The sequence below is a fragment of the Macrotis lagotis genome, chromosome 3 (assembly GCF_037893015.1).
Source record: "Macrotis lagotis isolate mMagLag1 chromosome 3, bilby.v1.9.chrom.fasta, whole genome shotgun sequence".
NCBI lineage: Eukaryota > Metazoa > Chordata > Mammalia > Peramelemorphia > Peramelidae > Macrotis > Macrotis lagotis.
The window spans coordinates 21,841,830-21,868,127 of NC_133660.1; the positions used below are offsets into that span (position 1 = coordinate 21,841,830).

Genomic DNA, 26,298 nt, shown 5'->3' on the forward strand with positions numbered 1-26,298 from the left:
AGAATTCTTTTCTTTAGTACTGCTTTGTACTTTTCAATCAGTTGGCTCCAAATCTTGCAATGTTGCCTAAAATATGAGAAAAGGGCCTTTTTCTTTGTAAAATAACAGACTTGAGCTAATGCTCACATTTGTCATAGACTGCTGGGTGATAGCAGAATGGATTATAGTCCTGAAAACAAGCTAGTTCCTTTGCAGTCCAGCTTCTGGCCTCATTACCCAACTGACACTGCTTTCCCCAAATTTATCAACCTCTTCATGGTCAAAGCAGATGGCCTTTTTCTTAGCCCTCAGTCTTCTAGATGGCCCTGTAGGACTTCACACTGGGGACTAATCCTTTCCTGAATGCATTCTCCCCTAGATTTTTATGAACTGATTTTCATGGTTCTCCTCCTCCCTCTCTGACTATTCCTCAGTCTCCTGGTTCCATGACCATTGATTTTCCTTAGAGTTCTGTCTTGGTTCCTCTTTTCTTCTCTTTTCTTCTCTTTCCTCCCTTATTCTCTCTGTCTCTCTCTGTCTCTGTCTCTCTGTCTCTGTCAGTCTTTCTCTCTCTCTTCCCCCAATAACTCCCAATATTACATGGCCATCTCTATGCAAATGACTACCAGGTGCATAGAATCAGTTCTAGTCTTTTCCTGGAGTTTTATTCCTGAATCACCTCCTGTTTATTGGACTTTTCAATTTGATTTTCCTAACAGTATTCTTGTGGTAAGGGTTTGTCACAGACTTTCGGGGGGGGGAATGATTTATAGCAACTATCTTAGTATATATTTCATTCTAAAAGCTAATTAAGTCTGTCTGACCAATTAATATAAACTGATAATCATGGTGAAAAACTTTGATCTATGTTCTTGGTCTATGTTGGAAATGATTTGGAAATGACCCCCAAATCCTTAGGGCTACCCTTTGAACCCTAAAGGCAAATGGAGCAGCTGCCCTTTGGACCAGCCAGCCAGGGCAAGGAGGGTAAGAGAACAGCTCCAGAGTAAGGGTGGTGCATTTAGGAACTGATGGTTGAATTCTTTGCTCTGTGTTGGAACTCTGGGGTTAATTGTGCCCCATGAAGGTAAAGACGATTTTTAACACTCGCCTCAAACTGGCTGGTACTTTGGGCAGCTCTTTCATTTGGCCTGTCGTGGAATGCAGTTCAGCTATTCCTGGCTCTCCTTGATCCAAATCCTATTTTATGTGGATGAAGCTTTATGAAAAATCAAAGAGTGACTGCGATATAAAACTGTCCCATTTGCACAGTCCATGGTCCATCATGTGTACACAAAGTGAAAATTCCTCAGCCGTTGGACCACGTTTCAAACCCACCCTGTGATGTTTGGCTGGGCAGGAGTGTGCCTGCTGAATCCTTTTACAAGGAAAAAGGTGACTTGAGGCAGTCTTCCAAAGACCCAAAGCAAGGGAAGAAAATGAAACACTTCTTTGAATTTCAAAGCTCTGAAACCATATAGTGGTCATGACTGCAAGATGGCGTCCAACCCCCTTCTGGTATATTTTCTTCACCCCCTCATAAGTATATTCTAAGCTGGGGGGGAGGGCGGGGTCTTCCCTTTCTGCTTGTGGTATTCTATATGCTTCATAGCAGTTTGTAAATACAGAAAAATGCTTCTTATTCTATCTCTTCAGGTTTCTTCACAACATTTGATTTTGGTGTAGTAAGAAGAAGGGTGAACTTGGAGTAGGAACAATTTGAGTTCTAATGCCTGATCCATTCCCTACCATCTATGTGACCCTACCTGAGTCATTTGTTTACCTCTCTGAGACTCAGCTTAGCCCTCCATAAAATAGGAAGATACAATTTCCATTAGCTTCTTCAGAGCTTGGAATGGGTTGTTACTAAGTTATTGTTATTACTCTACCTGAGAGCACTGTTGCACTGTTGCACTGTTGCACTGTTGCACTGTTGCACTGTTCTTAGGATTATAGATTCAGAGGCACCTTGGTGTTCATGAGAAATGTTGGAGGAGAGAGAAACAAAGATATAGGGAGAGAGAGAGAGAGAGAGAGAGAGAGAGAGAGAGAGAGAGAGAGAGAGAGAGAGAGAGAGAAAGAGAGAGAGAGAGAGGAGACACAGAGACACAGAGACAGATAGAGACAGAGAAAGTCAGCATATACCAGGCAAGGCAAACTACCACCACCGACTTGACCATCACCTGCCCTCAGACCTGGAAGGATAAAGTCCAGCCTTGGAGACTTCTGTATCCTCTAATGCTTCCAGCCTTCTGCTTGCAGCCATCAGTGAGGGGAGAAATCATGGTGGAGAAGGGTCTATCATTCCATCCCTAGGAGTAGTAAATGCTGACAACTGCCCCCACCTGGCAGATGAGCCCAGGAACCTGTCGCTAGTCATCTGCTGCCAACCCACCAGGCCTCAGCCATTTTCTAGAGAGGGAAATAGTACCTGCTGAGAAGAAACTAGCCATCTCTACCAATTGCCAACTAACTGTAGCCAAATCAGCCTAGCCTAGCACAAACATCAGAGGCCCCCGGAGGGCAGGCAGGAGGTTACTTCTCCAGGCAAGTCAAGCCTTCATCACCTTGACCACCCTCTCCCCTCAGACCCTGAACCCAAAGGCTCTCAGTGACCCTCCCTGGAAGCAGCCACACCTAAGTGAAGACCAGAAAAGAAGCTTCTTGCCATCCAAAATCTGGACACTGCCCAATGGTTCAATAACAGAAAGTGCTCTGATTTTATCAACAGAAATGTCATTAAAGAGGAGGCAGTGCCATCTGCTTTGCTGCTGCCCCCTAAGAACCAGGAGACTTCTTTATCTGACTAGCCCCAGGAACCTTCCTTATGTGATGTCTCCCTTCCTTGGAATGGGATCTCTTCAAGAGCAGGGACTCTTGAACTTTTTGCTTGAACTTTTATAACCTGGTGCCCCAGACATAGAACACACTTAAGCAGCACTTTATGTTCTCCCAATCATCTTCCTTGTACAGAGACAGTACAGGAAAGGGGCAGGGAGAGACTTGCTCAAGGTCACATGGTGAGTGATAGACCCAAAATTTGAATCCAGACCTCCTGTCTCCCAACCGAATTCCTTTTGCTCTACACCTGCACATCGGTGAGGATGGGGCTTTGAGAATCCTAATGCTTCTAGAGACACAAGCTGTTCCTAGGACTACTGGATCTTCCTTTAGGACCCTCCATCTAATGCTGGAAGTGACTTCACAGACCATTGTCCAATTCCGTCATTCTACAAATAGGGAAAATGAGGCCTAGGGAAGCTCAGGGAACATGCTCCTTTAGTATGAAGCATTCCAGGGGAGATTTGAATCCAGGTCTTGTGAAACCAAAGTCAGTGTTCTTTCCGTGGTTCCATGGTGCCTCCTCCTCCCAATTCTTAACACCGTGGCTGAGGGACAAGCGCAAGACTCTTTGCTTAGCTTGTGCTGAACATGTTTTAAGTGAATACAAAATGGGAAGTCCTTTCTGTGCCTGCAGAGACCAGGAAGCCCAGAGATTCTGGCTTTAGATGGACTCTATTTGTTTCAGGACTACAGAGGCTTCCCCCTTTCCATCAGATCCACTGCCTTGGGACCTGCTTCTGCTCCCCACCCCCATTTTCTGTCTCTCCTAACTCAGCCCCCCCTTTATGTCTCTGACTCACTTTCCCTCTCTGTCTAGTTGTCTCCTTATTTCTCTGTCTAGCTCTTCTTTTCTCCCTCTCACCCTCCCTCATCCTTCCTTCCTTCCTCAACTCTGTTCTCTCTCTTTATGCCTCTTTCTGTCTCTGTCTCTGTTTCTCTCTTTCTCTCTCTGTCTCTGTCTCAGTCTCTCTGTCTCTCTCTCTGTCTCTCTGTCTCTGTCTCAGTCTCTCTGTCTCTGTGTCTGTCTCTATCTCAGTCTTTCTGTCTCTGTCTGTCTCTCCCTCTGTCTGTCTATCTGTCTGTGTGTCTCTCTCAGTCTGTCTGTCTGTCTTTCCTCTTTCTCTCTTTGCTTTTCTCTCCCTTCTTCTCTTTGTCTCTCTGGCTCTCTGGGTCTCTGGGTCTCTCTCATCACCATATTCATGAGTTGGGAGGGAGAGGGCGGTGGCAGTGCGGAGGGGCCGGCTCGGGAGAGGGAGGGCGCTGTGGGTGCCTGCCTGCCGGCCCCGGCTCCTGCCCGCTTGGCCGCCCTCCTTCGGTCGCAGCTGATCGGGGAGGACAGCGCTCAGCTCCGGCCGCCCCGCTCCCGCCGCTGTCCCGGCCCGGGGCCTCCCGCCGCCCGCTCCCGCCGCCTCTGGGTCCCCGGACTGGAGCGCCATGGGCACGGGGGACTTTCTCTGCATCTCCATGAGCGGAGGGGCGCCCTGGGGCTTCCGCCTGCAGGGTGGCAAGGAGCAGAACCAGGCTCTCCAAGTGGCCAAGGTAGGCTGCGCCCCGGCCGGGGCAAGCAGCGGGGAGGCAGGCTGCCCGGCCGGCCCCACGGACCCAGGGGGAGATTTCGGGCTGGTGGGGCCTGGGACCCCCATGCCTGGGATGGCGTGAGCCGAGGCAGGACAGGAGACAGAGATCCGGCGTCCGGATGCGCCTCTGCACGGGGGAACGGTGGGGTGACAAGCCTCGCTGGAAATCACACTGAGTTGGGCAAAGGAAACTTGGGGTCATCTCCCATGGAGCACCCTGGGAGGGTGTGGGCACTCAGGGGTTCAGAAACTCAGGACCATCAGGGTCCTGGAAGGAGAAAAGGCGTTGCTGGTGGACAGAAGTCACTGGCCCAGGATCTCTGGGGAGATGCCTGTCCTGGCACCCATGCTTCAGCCACAAGCCGGTCTGGGTTGGGGACACTGAGGGCAAGATATGGAAAGGCATGTCACAGGGTGGCCTTTTAAAGTCAGTTTCTTCTCTTAACCAGGGTAGAATTGCACCAAGACCTATGGGACACCTTATATGTAGAGGAGGTCAAATTAGTATTTGAAAGCTATCTTCAGGAAGCCCAGGTTGATCTGCCACTGGTTTAGACTTTCATCTTTGGCTTTTAAAATTGCATTGTTCCCTCTCTAGATGGGAAAATAGCCTCGGAGAGTTATTCATATCCAAGCTAATATGGATGGACCTGGAGGATCAAGCTTCAGCTATACTGGGACAATGAGGCCAGCACTTTGGTTTACAAGCCTTTAAAAGGTTTAAACTTTAGGGAGTCATTTCAGCCTTCATTTGCTTTTTTTGTCATTTAATTTCTTTTTTTTTTTAGCTTTCCCATTCTATGCTTGGGAATCACCTCTTCCCTCACTTTACCTTGTAGAAACTAGCAGCAAGAAAAAAGTACGACTTTGGTGAACTTGCAATAGCAGGGAGATCTCTTAAGACATAATGGTGAAATTCTGCCACCTAGTGGAAATTTTAAACTCATACATAGCGTCCAAGATTTCCAGGAAAATGATCAACGTTTTGCTCCAATGCCCTTATCAGAATGTGCCTGTTTCCTTCAAAATGTGCCTATTTACTTGCTTATTTATAAACTAGGCTGCACTAATCATTATGTTCATTATGTAAAGGTGTACATTATATCATTATATCTGTTTTATATGTTATACAAAACAGACATTTTAGAAGGATAAGATAAAGATGACATAATGGTTGATCTTGAAGTCATTGATTGAGCCAATGGAGAGTTTACTGAGTTGGGGAGTGACTTCCTGAGATGTGCACTCAAAGAATATCACTTTACAGCTTGTGGAATGTGGATTCTAGAGAGGAAGGAGATGGCTGAGTCATGAGGAGACAGTTCTATGTTGTTCAGGAGAGAGGCAATATAGCCCTATATTATGGTGGTAGCTGTGTGAGTAGGGAGAAGGGAAGCGATGTAAGAAATCTTGAGGATAGAGAATGGCAAAACTCAGCAAGAGATTGGATTATGGGGCAGGAAGGTGTTCAAGTTTGCCAATCCCAGTGATAAGGATGGTCATGCCCTTGAATAGAAAAACTTTGGGAGAGGCGTAGGCTTAGGGGGAAGATAATGTAATGAGATCTGTGATGCATGATTATCCTGTGTGACTCACTCTGTCCCATGAAAAATGAAAGCTTTGGAGAGGGGGATGGTCTTTATCTCTGGGCACTGCGAGGAAGCTCCTGCCAGATCCCTGAGGTGATCTGGGAAGGTAAGGTATGTGTAATGGGACAGGGATTTTAGCTGCTCAGTTGCTGGTATGATTTTTTGTTGTTGTTGTTCAGCTGTTTAGGCATGTCCTTATATCACCTAGTTCTATTGAAACTGGGTAGTTGGGCATAAGTTATAACCAGTCTGAGGAGACTTGCTGGAGGGAGTATCATTGTTAGGGAAAGTGAGGCTGGAGTTAGGGAAGGTGAGGATAGGATAGTGAGGTTGTCTTAGAGATGAGTTCCTTTCCCTAAAACTCTTGTGGCAGGGTTGAAATGTTTCCCATTAGGTTATGTCGCACATGCACAGATAGAGGGCCCCACTTTGTAGACCATTGACTGGACCATGAGATCTAAAGCTGGTGAGTCCAAATGTTCAAATGTATAGAAGAGGAAACAGGAGCCAAAGAAATAAAAGGAATTAGCTTAGGTTACCCAGGGTGCTAGCTACATAGGATTCAAACTCAATGTTTCACTACCTAGATAGATCACATTATTGCCATTTATTTTCCTTTTCTAGTGAATAATGATATACAGTGATAAAAGATACACTGTAAACGTTGGTGACCAGAGGTTGCTAACACAAATTTGTTCTTTCAGGGCACAGAGTAAAATCAAGGGTGGGTGTATCGCTCAGGGTAGCTTTCTCTGCAAGGTAGGATCACTGGTGATCCTCAGCTGCCAATATCCAGTGATTGGTTGGGACAGAGCCAGTCCAATCATGACCTCAGGCATGCTGGGTAAAAGGAACAGAGATAGGGGAAGGGGATCCTGGGGAGAGGTTGTGTGCAAATAAGAGTGGGGTTCTCAGAGAGAAATGAACACTGGAGAATTACTCACATAATACAAGAAAGAAAACACTCCCTTGGCCACAAACATCCAAAACTGATGCTAGCTGCCCAGCTGCAGTTACCCTGTGGTTATCAATATAGCCTATTCTTAATCAGTGGATAGAGAACTAAGAAACTAAGAAAACTCAGATAATAAAATTGTTGAAGACCAATATACACCTCTACTTACTATCCATTTTTATATTTCTAATTTAGCATTCCATTCAAAACTTCTTAAACTCAAGCATTAAATTTATTGTTTTTCCAAGTTTTCTTAAGTCTTTTTTAAGCATTTCTTTATCCAAAGTGAAAGTCAAAAAATAGAATGAAACCATGAATCTTTCTTATATATTGTTTGCTTTTTAATTCTAAAAGAGGATATAATAAATTCAGAATGTTACTTTCAAGACTGCCCTACTTATTTATGCTTTTTCCTGAACTGTCATGTGTTCTCTATGTATTTTTTAAAATGTTTCAATGGCCTTCCTTTTTTCTCCTCTCTCCTCCCCTCCTCCTTTTTCTTCTTCCCTTTCCTTCTCCTCCTCCCTCCTCTTTCTTCTTTTTCTTGTCTTCCTTCTTCACTACCACTCTATGGCCTCAACCACAGCTCCTAAGCTATGATCCTCTGATTTTAACTATGTCCTCCTTAGCAGGATGGAGAATAAAAATATCAGGAAGCCACTTTTTGCCCAGACTCCAATTTTTCTTTCCATGTTGTCTAAGGGTCCCACCTGTTCTTTGTACTAGATGACTTTGGCCATCTGCTGAAACCTATGCAGCCCTTCTCAGATTCATTTAAATAAAACACAGAGGACTGAAAAGGAAGCCAATTACATTGAAATACAGTTATAAAACTATTTTTAAAGAAAAGCTAATGGACCCCAGATTAAGAACCCTGGAAGGACTCACAAGTAACTTATTAGAACTAAGTTCCAACCAGTCTGGACTCTACCCAAAGAGAGGAAAGAGCATGTGTTACATACAGCATTCAGTAAATCTATAATTACCTGCTAAGTGACAGGCCCTGAACTAGGCATTGTGGGTACAAAGTCAGTGAATGAAATAGTCCTTCCTCAAAAGGAACTTGGACTCTAATGATAATTTTACCTGTACAGATATGGTGTGTGTGTGTGTGTGTGTGTGTGTGTGTGTGTGTGTGTGTGTGTACGTGTGTATGTGTGTGTGTGTTTGGGCTAGGGGCTTCTGAATTAGGGGCAGGATGTACTTTGCCAAAAGTGCCAGCCTCCAGGAATTACAGAAGCCAGTAGTTTCTGATGAATGGTTCAGTCAATGATAGAGAGTATCAGGGGACAAATCCCTCCTTCTGCTTCTGCTCTGGGGTCCCAGCAGATCTGGAAAGAGGCTGTAAAATGGAAGACATTTGACCAAATTCTCATTGGAAGCATCAAAACCATGTATGGGGGTCAGAGACAACCAATTATAGGATTCTCACTTTGAATTTCTGGGAAGAATGATGATCTATAAAAAGTGAGCTAGTTGAGAAAGATCCTTAGTCTGGGTTCCACCTATGAGACCCTGAAACTTCAGCATGAATTCTCTCCTGGTGACATCTTGGAGCCTCATGCTGTGGAGATGTGCTTAGGCAAACATCCCACTCATCTGGTGGCCTCAAGGAGCCGCTGCCAAATCTGCTCTTTTGAGGATCACTCGTCCCTGATATTAATATCCTCAGAACTTTTTGTCAGCCAGGGAGTTCAAGGTCTGTTTATGAAACCCTTTGGTTTTGTTTTCAAGAGTAAATGGAAAGAGGCCCAGTCCCCCCACCCAGCAGGCTCTCTGAGGCTTATATGAGCTCTGGTGCCTTTAAGGGTCTTTCCTGGCAGTTGATCTAGTGGAATATAAGACAAAAGGTCATCACATTACAAGGTTGTAAGGTCTGCAGGGCCCTAGATAATAGGATTCACAGATTTTGAGCTGGATGGGACCCTGGAAGCTGGTGAGTAGCCTGGTGACAGGACATAACAGCTCAGACCCTAAGAGTTTGTTGAGTAAGAGACTCTTCAAGTTTGGAGTTTGCTTTCAATCATTAGGTACATTTCACAGATACAAGACTTCATCCTGTGGACATAGATAGCCTTGCCAAGGTTGGGTAGTACTTTTACAAAAATTTTACTTAAGGCAATGGGGTTAAGTGACTTGCCCAAAGTCACCCAACTAGGTAATTATTAAGAGTCTGAGACTGGATTTGAACTAAGGTCCTCCTGACTCCAGGGTTGGTACTCTATCCATTGTGCCACCTAGCTGTCCCTGGGTAGCAATTTTGAAGGACATCTACTTTAATAGAAGGTCTTTCTCTGAACAGAATCTTGACCTTAGTCTTATAGCAACTTCCTTGGAACATTCTGACTCTGAAGGACTTGGGGGTTAGTGGTAGCTATAGGTTGTATTTGTGAAGGCATCTCAGCAACCTGAAAATGTTATTTTTTTTCCCTCTCCCAACAACATATGGAAAATCTGCAACTACTTTTCTCCTTGCATCTTTAAATACAGTGAATATAAATCAGCCAGTTTCCTTCCCCCGATCAATCCTCCAAATTCTCCAAGTATTTATTCTTTTTTTTTTTTTTAGTTGTTTTTTTTTTGCAAGGCAATGGGGTTAAGTGGCTTGCCCAAGGCCACATAGCTTGGTAATTATTAAGTGTCTGAGGCTGAATTTGAACTCAGCTACTCCTGACTCCAAGGCCAGTACTCTATCCACTGTGCCACCTAGCTGGCCCCAAGTATTTATTCTTAAACACAAAAAATGGCTGGCCAGATGAATTCTGAGGTCTGGCAGCTCCACAGCTCTGGTCCTATAATACATCCCCTCCATCTTCAGAAGGAGATTTGGGAATGTCTTTGTTCACATGAAATTCATCTCTTGTCACCACAATTAAAGCGACCGTCAACACAAACACCATCAAAACCAATCAAAGGAATTTTCCTGTTTAGCAGCATTTCTGATTCATTGAAATTTTATTGAAAAATATTTTCAATACGTATTTGTTGATACATTGAAAATTCCATGAAAACAAATTCACTTTTACCTTTTATTATGTGAAACACACTATGTGTAAACTCACCAATGAAAAACTTCTCATATCTATCAAATGAGAGCACAGGGCAGGATCAATTGCCTCTAAGGACCCTTCCAAATGAAAATCAATTTCAGGCTGATCTTGAGACCCTCACCTCCAGGGACTTCCCTTCTCCTGAGTTTGGACAGATTTAACATGATCATACACAAGTGTATATACAAGGGAACCTCAAGAGGGAGTTGGTGCTAATAATAATAACTGGGGGGGGGGGGGATCAGACAAAGCTTGTTGTAGGAGGTGACACCTGAGCTATCTTTGAGAGCAGCAGAGTGGAGATTAATCACAACCATTCTTTTCAAGGAGCTTCCAATGAGTCTACCATGGGAATCTGTCTTTAACATTTTGAACAAATATCTAACTTCCCCCAAGTTATCTGTCCAGAGGATTTTAATGAGTAGACTGAAGACTAAATATCACGTGCCAGCATCCTAAGGGTTTCAAACAGAGCCAGATCAGGGGTGCAACTATTCCTAAGAGGAAAGAAAAAGGCAGGCCAGTCAATACAGTGGGGAGTATTTTTAAGGAATGAGTCACTTTTCCTACCATCCCAAGGATGGCATAAACATCAAGGTAGACACACTTTTGGGGAAGAGAAACCTAATTCTTGTTTCGTGGACTTCATGTGAGCTTTTTAAGGACTTTCTGAAAACAGGTTTCTATTTTAAAACATAACTCATGGCAGATGCATGTATGTAGGTATGCATGTAAATATGAGTTTGCAAGTGTGACACAGTGGAGAAAAAAAATTAGTTCTAGGGCATCTGGGTTCAAGTCTTGCCTCTGACACTCTGTCCTGAAGTCTCAGTTTTTTCATCTCTAAAATAAAAGGGACTTGGATCAGCTGATCTTTGAGGTTCTTTCTGGCTGGAGATCCTATAACCCAAACCCTCCACCATTGGGGATTTGGGGATGTCTTTTTTCTTTTACATAATATTTAGCTTCTGACCTATGATCACAATTAGCCTTTCCTTCTAATAGATATAGTTCATCAAAACTGATCAAAGGAATGATCCCAGAAGCAGATCCTACGATCTGCTGCTTGAGCCTCCCCACATATCTTTACAAAAGAGAAAATTGTGTTTTATTCTCCCTTCTGGGGGATTATGATTAATCTGACTTGGGTTCTTTTAAATGTTATTTCCATTCACATTGTTGTATTGTGTTTACCTGCTTCAACATCCTTCACTCTATTTCCCCTATTTCTTTGAATTCTTCCTATTTATCATTTCTCAAGAAAGGATCATGCTCCATCAATCCATATTCTGGGATTTATTCAAGAAAGATCGATTTAGATATATATAGATACAGAGAGAAAGGAGGGAAAGGGAGAGGGAAAGAGAAAGTGGGAGGGAGGAAGAAAGAAGGAGAGTGGGAGAAGGAGGAGAGGAGGGGGGGAGCAGGAGGGAGAGGGAAAGGGGGAGGGAAGGGGAGGGGGAGAGCACATTTATTTACTAAATGCTTGCTAGATCTCAATCACTGAGGTAAGCACAAGAGCCACAAATAGAAAATCAAGGCTGTACAGACCTCAGGGAGCTCCTCAGACTCTAGAGAAGGCTTCAACTCTAAATCAGATGGAAACAGAGAGCTAGGCCAATTGTATTAGACCAACCAGGGACAATGTTATCTCCATCCAGAGGAAAAACAAAACAAAAACAAACAAAACAACCCTTCAGAATTGGATGAATACTTTATGAAAATTATCTCTTTTGTAACTCTTTTCCTTAATCCTAATTCCTCCTACAGAAAATGACTAATATGTAAACATGTTTATCAAAAAAATGTATATACAATGTCAAACTGACTGATTAAAGTTGAGGGGGAGAGGGGTGGGAAGGAAGTTTTGTAACTTAAAAATATACATATTCATATGGATGAATGTTAAAAAAAATAAAATTAACCGAAGAAGGAAAAATAAATAAATCAGATTACCAAAAAAAAAAAAAAAATCAGATGGAAAACTGCAAGGTCCTTAAGAATAGCAGCAAAGCAGAAAAATCCTTTTTGCTGTTCAAGGACCCAGTGCTAGGACCCCAGAGGTTCATTGCCTCTTCTTCTCTTTTCTTCCATTTTAGGGAAGGGCCAGATCTTGGGGAGGCAGAGCTCTGCCCTCCAACACCAGCTTCAATTGCTGTATGGTCACTTTCCTCTCTTTTCCTCCTTTTTTAAAAAAAATGTTTTGGGTCCTGCCTTCTTAGAACCAATGGTCTTAGAACTGCTCCAGGAGCCATAATTTCCCAACAGCCTATGCTGGGCATCTTTTGTGAAAGGTCATGCTTGGTCAAGCCTATCCTTCCAGGATGGCCATTGATAACTGGAATACATCAAGAGGAAAGCAACCAGGGCCCCAAGTTGATGCCATGTGAACATTCTTCAAAGCAGGGGTATTCACTCTTTTAGCTGTTCTAAGCCTCATTGCCCAACATGATGTGGCCTTTAACAAGTTTTTGTTAGGCCCATGAAGGTTTGTTTCCCTCAGTGTCTAAGGCTGGCTTCTGGCAACACTGACAAGTGGGGATTGTTGGTGATAGACCCCCTTGGTTGAAGATCATCAAGGGAAAATTCTGTAACCAGAATGTTTCCAAGCTCCAGGCAGGGGTTCCACCTACTCCTTTCAACAAGTTTTTGGAACAACAATATTACAATGGCATGCCTGCTTTATAAGGCTCATTGTGAATGAATGTCCTTGGAGCTTGGCACCCTCTTCATTGGGCCAATAGTTATGAGCTCCAGGAGCATACTCCCCTCTTCTCTTCCCTTCTATCCCCTTTCCCTTCCTTCTCATCTCCTTTCCCCCACCAACTGGCTAGCTAGGGCTTCATCATGGAGGGATTTCCCAATTGCCCATGACCAGATGCCTAAGAGACCATGGCCATAGGGGGAACGGCAAGACCTGGGAAGAAGCTGCCTTGTCTCACATGTAATGCTTTTCTTCCTTTAAGACCTGGCTTAGAAAGCAACTCTGAGAGAGAGAGAGAGAGAGAGAGAGAGAGAGAGAGAGAGAGAGAACAGCTAGGTGGCACAGAGGATAGAGATCTTGGAGTCAGGGGATGGAAGTTCTGATCTAGCTTCAGAAACTTCCACTTAGTAGCTATATGACCTTGGGCAAGTCACTTAATCTTGCTCACCTCATACCCAGGGCTATCTCCAGTCATCCTGATTCACATCTGACCACTTAACCCAGATGCCTCTGGAGGAGAAAGTGAGATTGGTGACTAGCACAGTAGTCCATTCAAATCCAGTTCATGTTTTTGTCATGTCATCATGTCATGGTCTTCTTCGAGAATGATAGACAAACATCAAATCCCCATGTAGCTTCATATGATTTTTCCTTCCTTCTCACCCCTCCCTAAATGAAAATATTCTCAACCTTTTAAACATTACTAGAGCCCTCTGCATTGCAACTCCCCAACAGCCCTCCCTCCCTTTTATTCTTCTGTTGCCCCCCCAAGTAGAACATAAACTTCATGAGGGTCTTAGAATCCCCAGGGATCTTGATTCAAACCATAGTTTGGATGCTTCCCAGTTGGTTGATTTTGGGTAAGTACTTTCTTCTCACTGAGCTTCATTTTCTTTATCCATAGAATGGGGGCAACAATGCCAGTACAACCCACCTCACATATTGTGGCCAGGATCACATGAGACCACATATATCAACAGGGAATAGGTGAATCCTGTTCCATCCAACAGCATTTTATTAGGTGTTCTGTTCAGGCACTGTGTTAAGCCCAAAATTAGACCACCAAGAGATGGGTTAGCTCTACTGCACTGTTGAGTTTGTTGCTATAATATTATTGCACTACTATTGAGAGGATTAATATTACTCCTGCTGTGGAAAGTTTGTGGCCCGACACTACCATATCACCCAAGTGCAATATGGGATATGGGATATGGGATATCCCAGTAATGGGATATGATTCTAAAAGATCAATGTTTCCCCTTAATCACTAACTAACTTAGTCTTGAGTTTACAAAGAAAGGCTGATGATGATGATGATGATAAAAACTTCGACTATTAATAATCTCTCTCCTTAAGGAGCCCATTCTAATGGGGAAGACAACTTGTAAATAAGTAGATACATGTACGGTGTAGACAGTGGAAGTAGAAGGCAATCTCAGGGGGCAGCTAGGTGGCACAGTGGATAGAGCACCGGCCCTGGAGTCAGGAGTACCTGGGTTCAAATCCAGCCTCAGACACTTAATTACCTAGCTGTGTAGCCCTAGGGAAAGCCACTTAACTTCTTTGCCTTGCAAAAAAAAGAAGGTAATCTCAGAAGGTAGTTTCTGGGCGATGGGGCAAGGGAAATGGGTATGGAGAGACTGGTCAGGAAAGGCCCTCTTGAAAAGATGAGATTTGATTAGTACCTAGGAAGATTGACCTAGATCACTGAGAAGCAGCCTGAGACAAAGGGGAGAACACTGTCTTTGGCCAGGCTTGACTAGCTATATGTTTTGGGAAAGTTCTCAACCTTCATCTGTAAGGTGAGGGGTCAAATTAGATGATATCTTCAGTGCCTTCCGAAGTCCTAAAGAAAGGATGATTTCAAGTGTCTCTTTTCCTCTTGCTATCATGTGCTATGATATGTTCTATCTTTAAAATGTTTCTGATTGGCCAATCAGGCTTTAACTCAAATGATCTTCATGTTTTTCTTCCAGTTTTACAATTCTAGAATTGAACTAACTCTTTAAATGTTGTAAATCCTTTCTCATTCATTATCCCACTGCAGTTTTATCAGAACACTGGGAAACAAGGTCAAGGAAGTCTCATATTTCTACTTTACAGATGGGAAAACCGAGCAAGCTCTGATTAAGGAAGAAAAATCTGGTTATAAGAACATGATCTTTTCTTTGGAGTTTCCATTTCCTCACTCCCCTTCACTAGCTTGGATACTTGGGCCTCAAATTCATTTTGGCATCTTATTCTGATACATCCTCCACAAAAATTCTATCCACTGTGAGAGTCCTTGGGCATACCCTCAGAAGTTATGCTAGTTGGACAGATGTTCTGTCTGGGCCTAATGAAACAGGAGGGTTTAAAATCTGGACCTAGGAATAAAGGCCAGGCTCCGGTTTGCTGGATGTCCAAGGAGCCATAACTGGAGAAGTTATAGCTTCAGCCTCAGCCACTACCACTTAAATCATTGCTAAAGTATGAAAGTATGGTAGCTGGGGCCCTCCACCTGGAGCCAGGAAGTCTTAAGTTCAAATCTAGCCTCAGCTACTTATAAACTATATGATCTTGGGCAAGTTACTTCAATATCTTTGCCTCAGTGTCCTCATCTGTAAAATGAACTAGAGAAAGAAATGGCAAAGTACTCCAGAATCTCTGCCAAGAAAACTTCTGGGGTGGCAGAGAATCAGACAGACCTGAAAACAGCATCAAAATGTGAAAGGGGCTGTGATCTGGGCATGGAGACCTTGGATGGTACAGAAGTCCGGGGCTTAAATCTTGCCTCTGTGACCCTGGAAAAAACTGCATATAGAATACTCTCAGCATTCTAGGACATACAAAATTGTAGAGAAGATGGTGATCAGAACAGGGGGAAGTTCACTCTTTTGGACTGTTCCCTAGACCAATGAAATCATAGCTCTCTGCTTTTTGCCTGTGCTATTCCTTATCCTTCAAACATCAAATGAAAGGGTTTTTAAAAAGAAGAAATATTGTCAGCTGCTAATAAACAGCATAACAAAGGATTGTGAGGGCCAACTAGGTGGTAGACACTTAATAATGATGTGTGACCTTGGGAAAGTCACTTAACTCCATTGTTTTAAATAAATAAAAATTTTTTAAAAAAGATTAAAAAAAAGAGAGGATTGTGAGTGACTGCTGAAATGAAAAACTCCTCAGAGAAAGTAAAGGACACCCTCTCTTTTGTATATATTTCAATTACAGGCTCCCTCCTAGTGGAAACATTTTCCAGAATATTAGGTTCCTTTGTTACCTTTGGCATTTTTTTGGTCTGCCTTATCTCCCATTCTTTTCTTCTCATGAAAATGCAGATCTGGCCAAAGCCACAGCCGAGGAAGCTGGCTTTCAACCACTTCTGACATGGATCAGGAGTTGTCAGATTGGGAGAGAGATAGGACCCTTTGGCCTGCTCAGGGTCCTTTTGGGTTGGACCCTGGCCTGCTCTGCTGAGATGGAAATCAGATGTTATTTCACAGGGGCCTCCTCAAAGCCAAGTGATGGAGGGAGGACAGAAAGAATTACTCCCTGAAGGATTTTCCAAGAGAGATACTGTATCTAGCCTATGTAACAAAGCCTTGCATTCTTCCTTGGGGCTTTACTAGTGGCTCTCCTCCTCAGCTTCTCATGATTCTTTTCTACATTGGGTCAAGAACTGATTAGGGAATCTTCCTGGACCTGAAGGCTCTCTCTCCATCAGGAGAGTGGAGGTGGAATCCTAAATCTATCCCACCTGGTGACTGTGGGACCTGGACAAATCACTTCCCATGATGCTGGGTCATTGTGTGAGGGTAAATATCTAGAAACCTTAGAGCTTTCAGAGTTTGAGTTATCATTCATTTTCTTCACACCCCATTAACTCACAGAAATGAGCATGCACAAAATCATTGAATTTTAGGGCTAATCGATGAGAAAATCTGCTATGTGCTATGGAATTACAGTGAATAGGCTACTGGACTTGTAGTCAGGAATCGTGATAATGATGACAACAGCAGCAAGAGACTGAATGCATATAGCACTTCAAAATTTGCAAAATGCTTAAATTATATTATCTTGCCTTTATAGAAAGCCAATTGCTCATATTTAGTTCTGACAATAACCTGAAAAGTGGATGCTATTATTTTCCTCATTTTACAGATAAGGGAACTGAGGCATGTAGGGTTGTGATTTGCCTGGGGTCACAGAGTGTCTGAGGTTGAATTTGAACTCAGGTCTTCCTGATTCCAGGTCCAGTGTTCTGTGTATTATGGTTGTCCCCAGCTGCCTGAGTTCAAGTCTCACTGTTGATGTTGACCTTGTGACCCAGGACCTCTTGATCTCTTGAATGTCTCAGTTTCTCTGTCTGAGAAATCAGAAAGTAGGCCTCAGTGATCTCTAAAGTGGTTTTTAGTTCTTGAACAATGACTGTATGATTGTCTAGCTGTCAGGATCTTTGCTTCAGCATCCTGGTTCTAACCCTTACATTAGTTATGTGACCACAAATGGGCCTCTTAATTAACTTTAGCCACATTTTCCTCATCTGTAAAAAGAGGATTAAAAATACATGTGTTAGGGACAGCTAGGTGGCACAGTGGCGAGAGCACCGGCCCTGGAGTCAGGAGTACCTGGGTTCAAATCCGGTCTCAGACACTTAATCATTACCTAGCTGTGTGGCCTTGGGCAAGCCATTTAACCCCATTGCCTTGCAAAAATAAAAAAAAAAATACATGTGTTACAGCTATCCCATAGGGCTTCTGTGAAGAAAACATCATATGTGCCTTAATGCACTGAATTATAGTTAATTGACATTCTTTAAGCACTTATAAAAGGCCTACTGTGTGCCAACTAGGTAGAGAGCAGGAAACGGGGAAGGTGCCCCAATATATATACACTACTGGATTGGAATTTTATTGGGGGAGCAATTTTCTGGTAAGAAAATTTTATTTACCTGTCACAGCCTTAGAAAGTTTCCTAGAGCACTAATAGGGTAAGTGACTTACACAGGGTCACACGGCCAGTATGTGCCATACTGGGGACTGGAATCTGGCCATGCAATAATATTTGCCTCTTTTATATATAAGTAAATACAGAATATTTTTCATGCTAATTCCTAGTCAGCTTAGAAATACAATTAGCACTCCATATAATAAAAATGATAAAAATGCATTCTAAGGAAACTTTAAGGAAAATGCATTATAGGAAGTTGCTTATTTTTTGAACTGGATAGGTGATTTCATTGGCAGAAGAACTCCCCCTAGAAATGCTAAGCAGTACCTACTGCAGAAACTTATTCCTTTGAAGTACTGAGATGTCAAATGACTTATCCAGGGTCATCCAACCAGTATCTCTTACAAAGCAGATCTTTTACCGTTGTTGTACTCCCCACCCCCACCCCAGACTGACTCTTCTATGCTCTGCTGCCTCTCTGAGACAAAATTATGGAGTAAAGTCCTTTCCTCTGAGCTGGTGAATATTCAGGCTGAATGCTGTCTATTTCAGACCAGGAAGTCTTTGTCTTAGATCTTTCTCTTCTTTATCCCTTCCAATCTCAAAAATATCAAAAGGAATCTTTGTCTAGAATGCCCCCTCCCCATTCTAATGAATAGTGATACCCACCGCTGACTAATTGTAAGCATTCTAGGTCTGACTTTATGTCTTTCCTTTTGAAAGGAACCATATTTGGGTTACAGACCATTCTGGATATGGGTCAGGTTAACTGAAATTGCCCTTGTCTGCTGCATAACTGCATTTTTCATAGCAATTTCAGCCGAAATATCCTCAGGTCTACCAGTATACTAGCCCCCAATAACCCCTTGGAGCCTGTAACTCCCACCAACTACCACTGACAGGGCAGGAAACCAGCCAGCCTAAGGAAAAACCCAGAGGTGGCATCCCACCACACCAGCTCTCTCCCTTGGGACCCCAACAGCATAAACTTGGGAACTTAGAGTAAGACCCTTGGTTATAGTCTTCCTCCAAACTTCCTCCCCTTCAACGTATCTTGCTTGCTGCTCAGTCCTTATAGCAATCATCCAGAGAATTAGACCTTAAATGTGTTCTGGCGGGTGCTTCCATCCTTACCTCAATGACCATAGCTCCCAAAGGCCCAGACAGTAAGTGATCACCACTGTCAAATGGTCGAACAAAAGATATGGAGCTGTCTTTATCAATGGAAATAATATGAAAGAATATTTATGAGCTTGTGCTTTGCTTTTGGACCCCAAAGACCCAGGACTTTGCATCTGATTTGCAGCTGAAGCCTATGTGTGTTGTCTCCCTCAACTAGAGGGAGAGATCCCTGAGAGAAAGGACCCCCTGGACTTTTGTGTTCTTATCTCCAGCACAGCACAGTTCTTTGATTAAAGGAAGTGCTTTTAAAAAAATAAATTAATTCATGCTTTCATTGGTTCTTTTTACATGTATATCCCCAACTCCCTTCTAGTCTACTTTCCATATGGTTACTTTGAAGGGAGAGATTATTTTGCAGGTCTGTCCCTAGTGCCTAACAGTGCCTTGTATAGCCACTTAATGGATTTGGGTTTTTTCCCTAACCCAGTTTCTTACTATGCTCATCATTTCTGGGGTGGGGCAAGGTCATATATCATTAAACTTTAGAGACAGAAGGGTCCTTAGAAGCAATCTCCTTTAACTCCTTCATTTTAATGGGGAAAAAACTGAGTCCTAGAGGTGAGAAGTGATTAAAAAAAGAGGGTCCTTAGACATAATCTCCTCTAACCCTTCATTTTGTAGGTGGAGAAACTGAGTCCTAAGGGATAAGAAGTGTTAAAATACAGAAGAGTCCTTAGTAATAATATCCTCTAACCCATTCTTTAGGTGAGAAAACTGAGATGCAGAGATGAGAAGTGAACTATCCACTTAGATGGAAATTGCCAGACCTGGGGTGTTTCTTCCCACTCTTCCATACTGACTTTTGTTGGTAAAGAACTCCAGTGCCACTTTCTTTTAGGAAAATTCCAAGTTCTGCACCAGAGGCAAGAGTTAAGACTGTGTGTAATTCATGTGTCTCTTCACTCTCCCAATGGAAAGGAGGACTTCTATGCAATTTTGAAGTCAATATAACATATAAAATGTTACATGTAAGAGTTTTGCCTTTCCCCAGGGTTTTGCCTTTCCAAATTGTGGTAATTACCTGTCATCAGTGATGACTCAGCTATGATGCAGCCCAACATCTGGAAAATGCCTAGACCTGGGGATTAGACAGTGCTAGAAAAATTGTATCCAAATGTCCCCCCCCAACCCCCCCTCAATCAAAGGCAAGTATAACCTGGACCATTAGATTGTACTTCACACCAGTGAGAGAGCCTTGATTATGTAAGTAAACAGAACAACTTTGGGTTTCTCCCATCCTTGATCCAGAGAGCTGATTTAAAATCCTTTATTCTGCCTTATTGGTTTCCTATCACAGGGAATATTGGTGACCAAGAAGACTTTAGGTAGTCACCTCAAATGGAGGTAGTGAGGCAAATATGGCAGTTGAGTATGATCCTAGTACCTGATTCTCCCCTTCTCAGAAATGACCTTGTAGATGGAGGCTCTTAAAGCTGGTGAGCCCAGAAGGAACAGTCAGGATCAATCTTTCTTCTTCTGACTTTTGATCACTGACTTCACTCATATTTGCCTCTTGCTCTAGCTTCCATTCTATTTTGAAAACTTTTCTCATTTATGTCCCAGAGTCCCTATTTTTAGCATCAGAGTATCATAGCTTGAGAAAGCTGTGGTAGAACCTTGGAGAACAGCTAATACAAGTCCCTCCTCTTATAACTGAAAATTCAAAGAGGAGAAGGGATTACCTGAGGATACAGTATTATGATAGCTAGAAGGAATGCCAGTGACCCTTGTCCATACATAGTAGACCCAGGATGGTGAAGATTTAGCCAAAGGTCACTCACATCAGTGACAGAATTTAAGCCAAGATCTCTGACTCCAGAATTCAAACATTTTTCTCTGAACTTCTTTCTATACCTCCCTAGCATCACAATGTTGATAACAAAGCTCTCTTCTTACAATGACCTTGAGAGGTATGACCTATCATTAACCCATATTTCAGAAATTCAATTTAATACAACATGGTGCCTCTCATTGAACTGTGGGTACAATAACAAATAGAAAATATTTCCTGACCTCAAGGAACTTCTGTCACATGGACACAAGTAAGTAAATACAGTCAAGAATAGATAAAGCAATTTCACATTGAGAAAATGTTAATGAGGGGTGGGAGGAGAGTCATAAAGAAAGAAATCTCATAGGAGGTGATACCTGAGCCACTCTTTGAAGGAATTAGGGATTGTAGGTAGTGGTAATGAGGAGCAAATATGTTCTGGGATTGGGGAGGGGATAAAAGGGGCAACATATATAAAAGCCTGAAGGTGGGAAATAGAATAGTATTTAGTGATAAATTAACAGTGATTTTGGCTGGACCAGAGTGCATAAAGGACATCAATATGGAATTAGCATCCAGCTAATTGCATGGCAAGCCTACAGAGCTGGTTCATCCATGTCTTGAATAGATACTGTTCATGAGTAATGAGTTGGCTCCACAGCTGGGAGGAAGCCTTTGAGAAATTTTTAAGGTTTCCTTCCTACCCTTCTTCCCAGACATACTTTTCACACCAGTATTGTTCTAATGGTGCTCTATGCCTGGCAAAACATGTCTTTAAAGAAGTCAAATCAGGGACTGCCCAAAGGGCAATGAAAAGGCACAGAGTTGGAAGAAATAGTGAGCAACAGATACCCAGAAGAAAAATCATGTGGTAGAAGGGTTGTGAACTGGACAAGACAGTTCATCTCTTTGGGCTGCATATTCCTCCTCTGTAGAAGGAAGGGACTCGATCAAGTGAATTTGAGGTTCTCTTCTAGTTTTAAGTCTAAATCCAATGACCTTGATTGGAGTCTGACTCTGCCTCTAATTGACTGACCTTGGGGAAGGAAAGTCAACTCTTTTGACCTGATTCCTCAAACATAAAAGGAAGGGATGACCTACATGATGTCTCAATCCCTTCGAAATGTTCTCCCCAATTTAAAAAAAATAAATTTTCTATCATGAACTAAATGAACCTCATCAAATTGAACCAGTTCAATATACAAAGGGAAAAATGGAATTTGGCTAAGGATCTATGAACATCTGTCACACATACAACTTGTCATTCTCTTCCCACCCACCTTACCCCGTCTAAATACAGTTGGTTATTGGGAGGAGGTACAGAATTCAAATTAACATGATAATTTCAATGAGATCTGCTTATCTGTATTCTCTACAACCTTCTTTTATTCTCTTCCATTATTTAAAAAAATGATTTATTGTCCCTGCTTTCTTTTCATTTCTTTCTTTTAGTATCACTATTATTATTTCCCCCTTCTTCTTCCTGCACCTCCCCCACCAAAAAAAAAAAAAGAAAAACCTTCCTTTGAGAATTAATTAGCTCAGGTTGAGCAAAGGCATACACACTGACTATGTTTGAACATGTTTGTCTCATCCTGGAACTGTAGTTCATTATCTCCCTGCCAAGAGCTGGGAAACATACTTGATCATAATTTTTCTGGAGTCCCTTCAAACTCTAAGACTATGACCTTAAGAAAGTCATTGATTAACTGTTACCTTGATCAAGTCATTCATCTATTTGTTCATTTCTCCTTTGGGAAATAGAGTATTCTCCATGGCTATGGTGGTGGTAGAGGCAGAGTTTGTTTGTGTATAGAGAAGTTAGCATGATGTAGTAGAGAGGGTACTGAATTTGGAGTCAGCACAGACAGCTTCAAATCCTCTCTCAAGTTGTGTTGCTTGGGCAAGTCATTCAATCTCTTTTTACCTCAGTTTCTTCATAAGAAGATAATTATTCTATAAAACTCAATAATCCTCATTTAACAGATAATTGTTTGGGCCCAAATGAAGAAGTTGGACTCATTTGGGTCTAAAGTCTTTCTACCTTTAAATCTATGATTGTGTGACCATCCAGTATCTCCCTTATAGACATGTAGTGAGGTATGGATAAGATCATGCATCAAAGGCATTAAATAAACAGAGATACTTTTAAAAAATCTTTTAGAGAGGCAAGGACATTCTGGAAAAGAGGAGATGACCCAAAGGCCAACATGCCCAAGAAAGGTTTCAATTCAGGCTGCTGAAGGAGGGAGAAGAGGACACTTCCTGCTAAGGGGGAGGAGGATTCTGTCCTGTTTTGGGGAACTGCTGCTCACTCTTCTTGCTCCCAGTTACCATCATTCAGTTGGATGAATAGACTTTCACCGTGAATAGACCTCTCATTAGACTGTGAGCTTGTTGAAGGCTTTCTTTGTAGCCCTACTACTGCTTTACAGGGTGCCTGGTATATAGTAGGGAAAATAAATGTCATTTGACTGACATTCTAAATGAAGATGTCAGACCCTAGAGAACTGAGCAAGACCTTTCCCATTCCAAGTTCAGCAAAACTTGGATTACACAGTGCTTACTGCTTTGGGATATTGTTCTGAAATGCACTAATTTGGCATGAGAAACCACAGGGAAATAGTGAGGGAAGATTTGAAATGGAAATGGACATTTGCTATCACTGCCTTCTCTCTTACAGATGAGGAAACTGATACAAAGAGAGATGAAATGATTTGTCAGGGTTTACATTGATCTAGATCTTCCTGACTCTAAGTCCATGATTCAACCTATAATTTTACTCTGTCTCCCAGGCCTTCAGGACTTCACTTCATGAACCCCAACTGTGGCAAGCAAAGCAGAAAAGGACCTTCTAAAGGTAGTTTTAAAAAAGGTTAGGATAAAAGGAAGACCTCAGGGAGAGACCTCAGACTTCAGGACACAAACTCTGAACTACTTTCTCAAGGGGAGGGACAGGGGAAGTAGCTGGCATATCACTTGCCCATAAACAACATCCTCAGTAGAGAAAAGGTGACCACAGGAAGGGAGAGATCTTGGGAGCAACTTGACTGAGGTGTGACCATAGGGATGTGGAAATGCTTCCTATCTGAACTAATTGGCCTTGCTAGAAAGGTGATCATTCAAACCCTGAAGAATGTTCAATGCTAGTGGAAGAGATCACACACCTAGGTCTACTCCAAATTCATCTTTTCTAATATTAACTTTCTCCTTTTTTTAAAAAAAATTATTTAAGGCAATGGGATTAAGTGACTTGCCCAAGTTCACAAAGCTAGTCAATTATTAAGTGTCTGAGGCTGGGTTTGAACTTAGCCCCTCCTGATTCCAGGGCCACTGTGCCACCTAGCTGTCCTCCTTAGCTTACTCCTTATTGCTACAGAGCAGTTCTTTTATTCTTCCCTGATTGATTCTTTTTTTTTCAGGTTTTTTTTTTGGCAAGGCAAATGGGGTTAAGTGGCTTGCCCAAGGCCACACAGCTAGGTAATTATTAAGTGTCTGAGACCGGATTTGAACCCAGGTACTCCTGACTCCAAGGCCAGTGCTTTATCCACTATGCCACCTAGCCACCCCTTGATTGATTCTTTATTATGCTCCCATTAGTATCTCTCACTTGATTTCCACCCCATTTCATCTTTTCCTTGACTCATTGAGCCCTATATTGGTAATCATCTTAAGTTATAAAGAAAAATAAAATTATTTTAAAAAATAGATTTGAATATTTTTTATAATTTTATAATAAAATAGTTCCATTGTGGACCCCAAAATTTTCCTTAGTTCTTATTTAGAGAAATCATTTTAATAAAAGGTTGATGGAATGTTAAATGATCCCAAATGCACATACCATAGATGATATTTCTGAAATCATAGGGTCTTAGTATCTTACCTCATCATTATGATGATTATCATTATTATTCCTCAGTTCTGAGAGGGATCTCAGAAGTTGTCTAGTTCAAATTCCTTCATTTTTCAGAGGAGGAAACTGAGTCTTCTCTCTGAATGTGATCCCTGTATTGGCATAATGGGCTGAATTCTGAATTTGGTGGTAGAGGATATCAATTCAAATCTCACCTTTGTTATTGGATGTCTGTGTGACCTGGGACCAGATACTTTACCTCTCTTCACCTCAGTTTCTTTATCTGTAACATGAAGAGGTTGGTAGCTTTATAATTCCTTCTAACTCTAAACTTTTGCTGACTAACTAAACTCAAATATTTTATGAGTTTGCTCTTTCCAGGTATGGGTTTTCACCTTGGAATCTCTGCCTCCATTTTTGCTGAAGGGCATGCTGTTCTCCTGTTTCCTTTATTGGAGGCTGTTCCAGGAATCCCTCTCCCTTTGTCTGCTCCAACCCTAACCTTCCTAGCTGATGATTTCGGTATTGAACCCTTCTACCAGACTGTATTTTCTCTTCCTTGGGGAAGACATGTGGGAGAAAGCAAAGAAGTTCAAGATGTCCATTCTTTCTGTTCTATCATATTTTTCCTCCTTGAACTTTCTTCTAACCTTGACTTTGCATTGTTTATAATTCAGAACCCAAAAGCAAGCCTTGTGTGAGGCATTTCCATTGTTGCAATTTCCAATTCCTGAACCATCCCTGGCCCAAAGATATGTAGGCTAATTTGTGAACTCAATGTGTGGGCTACATCCCATTTCAAGATCCTTCCATCAAAGATGGACAGATTTGAAAGCTGGCCAATTCAAGCACCAAGTAAAGAGACACTTAAGGGGCTTGTCATAGTTAATTTGACTAGATGGCATCTGTGAACATTTCCAATAATGTTTCAAAACTGAGCAGATCTCACACAAGACAGTTCTTTCTGAATAGGGACAAGGGTAGCTGCTCATAAACAAAACAATTTATTTCCTGTAATATGCAGCCAATCCTTAATGATTCACAGACTGATGATATTCCTGTTTCTGTCCCTTCTTTTAAGATTCACTTTAAATCCTATTTCCTCCATGATACACTCCCCAACTTCAGTGGCCCACCATGACCTCTCTGGCCTCTGAACCTCTAAGTCACTCATCTGCCACTTAATCATATGCAGCTCTATAATATTATTTAAATTTTTATATTAAAACACAAGGTCATGTTATTTAGATTCCACCAGCTCATTTTACAGAAGATGGAACTGAGTGCCTCAGAGAGTCAAGTGACCTGTTCTAGATTATAATGATCATGGCTCCTATATTATAGTGAAATGCTTCTTTCAGCTTAGTCAGTGTTTGAGTTCATTATGACTCCAATATAAAGGTTTCATGTGACAAGTTGAAACTTGAAGCAATTGGAGTGACAAAGACAGTCTTCAAACATATATAGTCATTTTGATTCTAATGAGAGTAGAAACCAAAAATTCTAGGTTTTAGAATTCTGAAAGGACCAGAATGACCATCAGGACCAGCCTTTTGATTATACTCTTAAATGCAGACAGTTCATCTAAGTTTACTTTTCCCAGAATGGAAATGGATGATTCTCCAAATATTTGTGGATAATGTTCACATCTCATCTGAGCCTTTGGGAGAATCAAGGATGAGATTTTCTATTCCTTCATATTTCCTAGATTAGGCTTATCATAGATATTCCATTCATATTTGGTGAACCAATTTCTCATGCTTCTCTCACCTTCTAGACATTGCAATACTTTTTAGAAGCATAGAATCATGACTCTAGGGAGTCCAGAAAGCTATCTCCTTCTGCCCCTTCATTTTGCCAGT

At 42.1% G+C, this 26,298-nt stretch overlaps 1 protein-coding gene across 1 annotated transcript in view; it reads left to right on the forward strand.

The window, feature by feature from the left end:
• Positions 1-4,140: 4,140 nt before the first annotated feature.
• SYNPO2 (synaptopodin 2) overlaps positions 4,141-26,298 on the forward strand; it is a 222,456-nt gene continuing 200,298 nt past the window's right edge. Inside the window, exon 1 of the mRNA XM_074228316.1 lies at positions 4,141-4,362. Coding sequence (XP_074084417.1) covers positions 4,258-4,362 — 105 coding nt within the window. The 5' untranslated portion in view covers positions 4,141-4,257. The remainder of the gene's footprint in view (positions 4,363-26,298) is intronic.